Genomic DNA, 8708 nt, shown 5'->3' on the forward strand with positions numbered 1-8708 from the left:
GCATATAAATTTAACTGTTTGTAAATAATAAATAAAAAGTAATTCAACAAAATATATTTAAAAAAAAATGTTTGCATAAAATGTTAAATAGAAAATATTTTTTTCTCCATTAATTAAATTAATTTTTTTTTAAACGAAATATAATATATTTTCTAATAAAAACAAATATTTTCACTATAAAAAAATATATTTGTTTTTACTAAAGAAAATGCATTTTCTTTTACTATAAAATAAAATTATTTTTTTATTACTATAAAAAAAATACTTTTTTCATGTAAAAAAAATATTTTCTGGTAACAAATAGATATTAATTTCGGTTTAATTTGCATTATACTAATATATGTATATAAACACACATTAACGCATATACATATGCAATTTAAAGGAAATTATTAACAAAATAAGTAAAAAAAATATACAATAGAATAAATATATTACACTGATTGATTCGTTATTTGAAAATTACAAAATGCAAACAAATCTTATAGTGTAATCTAATATTCAAATTTTGTACTAAAAAACTGTATAAATTAATGTAAATATATATGTACATATGTAGTTAAGTTTTCTTATATTTTGCATATAGCTCAAAGTATTCGAACACAAAAACATATGTAAGTAACAAATGACTATCATAAATATATCATTATAATAGGATTTGCCACTTTAAAATAAATTATGATATAAAAAAAAATAAGAAAATTTCGAGTTATTTCACAAAAAAATAATTTCATAAACTCGCAATCTTGTAATTTCAATATACAATTAAAATTATTATTTAATAATTAATTTTAATTGCTTATTAAGTAATAAATATATTTCATAAAAAAGTTATATTAAAAATTTAAATAGTTTAGTGCCTTTAACGCAGCCGTCGTTATAACATAAAGTTATTAACAAATTCACGATTTGTAAAAATTTTATGAAATTTTTAATATTTTACATAATAACAAGGGCAGCATTTAATAAATAGCAAAACATTTTTTATATTTATTATATGTACATATATATTTACACCATTTAAAAATATTGCTTTGTACCACTGGTAGCTTTGTGTATAAGTTTGACTTAATAGCTTAAAGGGATGTTAAGGATGTATGAGTTCAATTATAGCATGAGAAAAGTTCTATTGTTAGTTTTATACAAATTATATAAAAATACAATAATTGTGCATTATAAATATGTGATCATGTAAAAAAATTTCAAAATTTTATATGAATATAGTTATATTAAAGTAAATACTTTGCTCAGTATATATATATATATATAAGTTATATACATAATGCATATAATTACTTGATTTGTTCTTATTTTAGTTTCTTTAGTTAATTTTTATAAAACTGAGAGTTTTAGATTTTACCAATAGAAAATTGTCTTTGATTAATAGTTTTTTGTATATAAAATTTTTATAACTAATCACTAATATTTATGGCAATTTCTTAATTGAAATTATGTACTTATAATTTAAATCGAAATATACATATATATGTATATGTATATATTTACAATTGGAATATACATATAGGGTATACAAAATAGTTTATACTTAAATATATGTAAAGTTGACGAGAAAAATTTGAGTTTATTTTGCATATGATCTTTTGAAAGTAATATTTCCACTAAAGCCGAACATTTGACTTAAGTGACTGTTGGTACTTGAAGAGACGCCACTGCCAGATGAAGTACGCATGCGTTTTGATGGTGGTGACATTTTCTTAGGAGTTTGTGCGAGACGTTTGCGTTCCTTCATATATTCTGAAAAAAAAAAAAAAAAAATTAAATATTAAAAATTTTAATCAGTCATATATATAATGTGATGATATTAAAGATAAACAGAGAATGCACTAGATTATATATCTATGAATTAATATAATTTATCAACTAATTCGAACTTAAGACTATTAAAAAATAAATTATTAACTTATAAATATTATTAATTAGGGTACGAAATAAGAGACTTAAAATTTTATATTCTTTTTCGAGTTAATTTTTATGTTTAATTGCAAATAATATATAATTAAAAATTAAAATACTCTATTCTGTATTCTGCGAAATTAAACAAAATACAAAATAATTTTATACTTCCTACCATACAATAAAAATATAAAGTCTCTGAAAATTATAACATGTTTCCAAGAGCAAGCGATACTATACGCGGCGTTGAAGCTAGTCACCATGGATAACGAAGTGCTGATCACAACTCCCATCGGAACGTTTTTGTTTTCAACGAAGACAAACCAATTAGGTATCTTCAGAATGGAGAAACTACTACAAAAACAACACTAACAGCATAAATTATAATCTTTTTGAACATTTGCTTAGTTGTACAATCTTTTGCAATATATCAATTGCTATTTTTGGTTTCATTGCAACGGTGCACATGTACTTATTAAGAAAGAAGAATCAAAGAGCCTATGGAGATCATCCCTAAGTAGTTCATTTATTTGTTTTTTGAAGTACCGAAGTCTGTCACTCTATTGGCACGTGGCAGTCCCGAGGGTTGTAGATGGTGAATTGAAAAATGCCTTTACAAATTAAGAAAACAAATAATTGAAAGAAAAGGTAGTCAGTTACTTCTTACAGAAAAGGTAGACAGGCCAAAAAAGGTTTTTAAGGAGGCACACAAATGTATAGGTAAATATTAAATAATATAATATACCACTAAAATTGACTTGCATGAAATAGCGTTTATTTACGGTAAAAATATAAACATTTTTAAAAACGTAAAGTGCACATAGTTAAATTAATTAATAATTTGAAACTATTAAGTTAAAATAAAAAATATTAATTAATTTAAAAAAAGGTTCTTTAAAGTCTTCCCAATGTGTTAATTACTAAAAATATTCTTTTTTAAAACATTGATGAAGATATAATGTGATTGTAGATGCGTACAGAAGGGCCTGTTGGTTAGGTAGTTGCAGAGGCTGACCTTTCGCCTCAGATAATTCGTAGTTATTTGTCGTTTTAATACCAAATTCCTTGCAAGAAACCCCTACAGATAAGCTAAATACAGCAAGCTGAATTTATATAATTTAAAAAAATCTTACTCATTAGCAAAACCTTTGCTCCGACATACTGTCAAGAAAGTAAAGAAAGAAAATTTTCCTAAACATCCGTTCTTTTTGTTAGTTAAAGCTGGGCATTCGCAGAAAAATGAGTGACTGTTTCTTCTTCGTTCAAGTTTCTGCAACTTTTAAAAGAAGTATTGAACGAAATGCGCAGGTTTTTTACGTGTTATGCTATACACCATTGTCCGAAAAGAACAGCGGCTGGCTTTGCAGTACTACGTTCTTGGTTATAAGACCGTTTAACATGGTCTTATTGTACAAAGGCTAGGACGACTATGACGTTTTATATGTTAGGATTGACTTCCATATCTCATTATCTATCTGGAAAAACCGTCTCTACAGTTCTTAGCCGTCTCTACAGTTGAAAAAAGCGTATGAGAACAAAAAGTAAGAATGCAAATTTAAATATTATTTACAACAAAAAAAAAAAATGGCAACAACAACGATGTTATCTTGCTTATTATAGTAATTTTGTACACTAATTATTAATTTGCATTACAATTATTTGTTTTAATGGTATATAAAAAACGCATTGTAAGGTATTTAAAATAGCATTGCATATGCAAAGATCTCTAGACCTCTGTAGAGATTTATAATTTATTAATCAGACGCCATGCATGGTGTTATTAAAAATTTGTTCAAATTTAAAAAAAAAAACAACTATACACAGTATATGCGGGATTGTTAAGCTTCTGTTTAATATTTGAGATTTGACGATTTTATTCAAGCACTTCACTCTTAATAATAATAATAATAAAATAGAGAGAAAACGTTACAAAATGCAGAGTAATAATGGTTAGTTGTTTGTGTACATATTGAAAAAAATCAAATGATTGGTTAATTGATGAATTAAATGTTCAATTAATAGAACTTGTAACGGTTAGCTATAAACATGTGTATATGTTGTTGAATAGAATGATAATAGTAAACAATCAAGCATTGATCATTTACAGTAATTTAATTCATTGAAACCATTTCAATAAAGAATTTTTCTGCTAAAAATATAATGTATTGTGAATGAATATGTAATTCATGTTGCACACAGAGTAAAAGTCTGATTCATTACCGCCGTGTAACACTGCACTACTCTCCCTTTCAATAGAATACATATACATATACATATGTAGGTATATGAAATATCGATCTTACTGATCTGGCAGTTATAATAAAAAAAAAGCGTTCAACGCATCAATTTTCGAAACACGTACCAATCTTTTAAATTGTATTAAATTAAAAAAATATACATATATTCACAGCTGTTAACATTTAATTTTCCATAAGTTCAATAGAATTTTTCCAAAACACACTAAAGGGTCGGTCACTCAACCTCATGTAAATGCTTTACATTCAGTAAGCCTGCACTATACTTAGAGTTTCCGAAACATCCCCCTCCTTGAAGTGAGCATGCAATCACGCACAAGTAACAGGGATGATTTTCTTTCTGGTTTGCCGTTAGCAGATCAAAAAACGCAAACGTAAACGCAAACGCAAACCCGAAATGCAATTGACAAACTTTATGGGGGATCAAAATTGTTAAGTAACTTCTAAAACAGCTGCAGTGAACTGATATTGATGATATTTTCAAATGACGACGCGACTAGGAACACTTGTGCACGCAAAACAGCAACCCTTTAGTCATACTGAAATGGAATATCACTTTCCAACGATCATGTTTAGTTAATGCATTGCACTATAGGGTAACGAAATCACTGAAAAAGTTAACTAAAGCTATAATTATCATCAGATTTTGTTTTATACGCCACAGCATTTTCTACCTTTAGTCAACATTTAGTACTTGCAAAGGAAGACCGGAAATGGTGCACAAAAAATCCATTAAAAATCACGTAAACCATGTCAATAAAACATCAAACCCTAATTATTAAAATTTTTGAAAAAAAATTGTGCTTGTTTGAATAAAACAAAAATAGGGGAATTTATTTTTTATCAACTCCAGGAACACCTACACTTATCGGCGACTAATATGATTGAGTAAAAATTCATACCAAAAAAAAAAAAACTGAACTATTATCATATATTTTTGTACCGCAATTATAATTTCATTTGTTAAGATTTAACGTATATTTCAGTCAGAAGTTTCCCTTGAATTTCTTTAAAACTAGCAATATATACTATTTTATTGTATGCAAAATAAATTGAACTCAATAATAATAATTCATCTCAATAAAAACAAAAAAAAAATTTTTCTATAAGTCGTTTATTAATTTAAAAATTAGAAGTAACTATCTTTTTTGTTATTTATTTGTTTAAGTCCAATTATAAAATTAACGTTAAACTTGTTAGACAACTATAGCTGCGGGATAAGATGAAAGAAGTGTGGTCAGATTGGACGCACTTACTTGGAACCCCCAGGGGACTAGACGCAACAATGACCTGGAGAAGGACAGTCCAGCAGGAGACAGGCAAAGTGTTTAACGAGTTGAGAGCAATAGCACAAAATAGAAACGAGTGGAAAATTGTTGTAGACTCCTTAAGCTCAACTTTAGACTTTATAATAAAAGAACTCATTTTGAATTTTGATCAATGTAAATATGTAGTAAGGTTAATTAAATATATAAAATGACACATAAAAACCGATTTATAATTATTTATTCTTAAATTAAGTATAGAAATTGGATACTCCTGAATTATTTTGCTACTGTAAAAGTACCAAAAGGTGAATAAATAAAAAAAGGAATACTTGCTTTAAAAATGATTTACATTTAATTGTATTAAATTATAATAAAATACCACGAAAACCTTAGGTTCGCATTATCCACATAACAAAAATAATTCTATTCTAATCTTTTTCAAATGATCATAACATCAACTAATAATTTTGATCAGAACTAGTCCTTTGACAGAATTGTTTAAAATCTTTTGGAAGCTTAATTCGAGTTGCAGTGACCGCTTGCTAAGCTAACCAGGAACCGATGGAACATCAAACAAAACTATACGGATTACAAGAAGAAGTACACTTCAATTGCTTTTTTCTTAATGCACTCAGCTAGTTGATCATTAGGTCTGAACCTAAAAAAGTTTAAAGATAGAATATGTTACTCTAACTTGAATTTCTAAGTTTCCTTAATGAATCTAAGAAGATCGGGTAGAGAATGAAAGAGAGAGAGAGCATTTTTATGCTTTCACACTATAACAAAACAATCTCAAGCCAGTTCTTCCAAATACTGGGCAATAAAAGACGAATTGCTCTGTATCATATAGTATTATATCAAAATTTATTATTCGCAAGTTGCAAATATTAAGTACCTTTTTACTTGACTTCTTAATAACCTTATAATATTAAAATTTTAATAATAAATAGTTTTATTATCTCATATTCTAATATGTATTTTAACAAAAATCAAACTACGTTAATATTTTAGCAACCACTCTGCTATACTTAACAATTCCATTTCCCATAATTGATTATTGAAGCAGAAATTTGAAATATAAAAAACTTTTACGAATGCAATATTCCATAGACACTTGCATTGAGGTAAAGAATATATAATAAAACCCACATATTTTGAAATATAGCATATATTTAGAATATAAAAAAACGTGAGAATTAATTTTGTTGCGTTTGATTGAGCACAACATTTTCCCATAAGTTTTTTATAACGTTCATTTCATTTCCTGAATAGTACATTTATTAAGTGTACATAGACGTGCTTCTGCACCCTGTTTTGCATACCATTTAAATTGCTAAGACTTTTTGATTTTTAACGTTATTTTGCTGTTCAAAACCGTCAAAAATATATGCTGTGGCATATGTTAACATATATAATTTGAAAATTGTATTTAAAATTAATTTTATACTTTATAACGTAAGAAAATCAACAGCGATCTGGATCTGTCAATGAACTTTTCCAGGATGACTGAACTTAGTTAACACAATTTTAGTAATAAGATGTATTAAATTCATATAAATGTTTATATACAGACATATATATACAAACATATGTAAGCATACAATATATGTAGAATCTTATAGATAATATACAATAAGTTCTTATTTTGTGATATGTGTAAATAATTATATATCTTACCTGTTATCTTCGGTTGACGTTTACGCAAATTAGGTTTACTGCTAGGCAATGTAATTTTTGTAGTTTTATTGCTATGGCCAACTATAGTTGGAACCTTAAATGTTACTGTTGCTTCGTCCTGTGATTCATCACATGAATCCGTATCTGTTGCAGAGCTGATGAAATTTTCACGTTCAGCACGTTCATCTATTAACAAATCGATAGGAGTTGGTGGTGTTGTCACTGGACGTACATGTGCCGCACGTGTAAGTGTATACATTTCGGGTGAGTTTGTTGCCTCTTGGAAAGTCACACGTTCCCATACGAAGTGCGAATTACATTTTATTGGCATTCCATTCCGAAAATCAAAACCCCATTTTTTGGCAGCTTTTTCGTGATTCTTTTCAAGTTCATCTGATGCATATCTGAAAAGTGAATCATACGAAATGAAATTGAAATGAGATTATAGAACTATCAACAGTGCAATAGAGTATATGCAAACATAATGATTTTATTATTTACTGAATTTATTATTATTAATTATATTTAATTGCAATGATCCTACAATTCTTTTAAGATTTTAATTTTATAATTAATGTAATTACAAGTTAGGTGGACGACATCTACCGTATCCGAAAAAACTATGAGTTGTAGAAGCTTGATTACAACATTAATATACGTATTATTCAGAAAACTGATAGTGAGGATTGAAGTTGATGCTTCAGAGAAAATCGTGTTCAAAGGGACAGTGGAATGAACCCACATAGGGATCAACGAGTTTTCGGTGGAATGCTAAGATTGATGAGGCACTAACCATATTTGATCTTGGAGATTGGGCACATCTATCAGAGGCACTTTGAGAGAAGTGCTGTAACTGAAAGCCGTAACGGGTGTTTTGAATTAGCATATATAATAGAACTTATGTTTATAAATGTTTCGCTTAATATTATTTAACAATATTGTTACAATTTTTATATTTACTTTGTCCTTTCTAACTAAAAAGGATACAATTTGTTAGCTTTCTTCTCTTTTAGCACCTACTTATTAATAATCAGTCTTATTCAGAAGATATAAATATATTTATATTAAAGTCATTTATTTTCGATCAAATAGTTAATTTTCCAATATATTTCACGGATTTTCGAAAATATATTCTATCTTAATAATATTAGAATGGCTGAATATAGTCTAATAAATACGGTAACTTCGTACGTAAATAGACCAATTTTTGTGTGGAGTTGACAGAACTAATGTTGAATCTTATAGTTATAGAATATAGTTAGTTATACAATATGAATTGCACGCTTAAGGTACATCCACACTAAAGCGAATGCTTGCGAATGAACGAACTTTTTAAGGTACTATTACCTGCGAATGTTCGTTTGTTCGCTATCGTTCGATTTGGGGTGGACGCACCTTTGCGGATCAGTTATATCGAGAGCAACACGAATGATCTATATAAGGAATTGAAAAATTTTCATAAAATAATAATAGTTAATTTATTAAAAATATATAAAAATTTACTTACTTGTTTATTTCAGCAGGACTAACTGAACCGAAAAGGTCACGTTTAATGCGATTTAGTTGACGTCCACAAGATAAATTGTTGACTGCT

At 27.5% G+C, this 8708-nt stretch overlaps 1 protein-coding gene across 1 annotated transcript; it reads right to left on the minus strand.

Annotated features, from left to right (window-relative positions):
* Window positions 1-1331: 1331 nt before the first annotated feature.
* On the minus strand, window positions 1332-8702 carry LOC119679127. Its single transcript, XM_038091313.1, has 3 exons — window positions 8622-8702; window positions 7115-7518; window positions 1332-1755 (listed from the first exon to the last, which is right to left on the minus strand). Exons 2-3 carry the CDS (start codon window positions 7443-7445, stop codon window positions 1583-1585), a joined length of 504 nt encoding a protein of 167 aa, XP_037947241.1. The 5' UTR covers window positions 7446-7518; window positions 8622-8702; the 3' UTR covers window positions 1332-1582.
* Window positions 8703-8708: the final 6 nt, after the last annotated feature.

The sequence above is a fragment of the Teleopsis dalmanni genome, chromosome 2 (genome assembly GCF_002237135.1).
Source record: "Teleopsis dalmanni isolate 2A chromosome 2, ASM223713v2, whole genome shotgun sequence".
Lineage (NCBI taxonomy): Eukaryota > Metazoa > Arthropoda > Insecta > Diptera > Diopsidae > Teleopsis > Teleopsis dalmanni.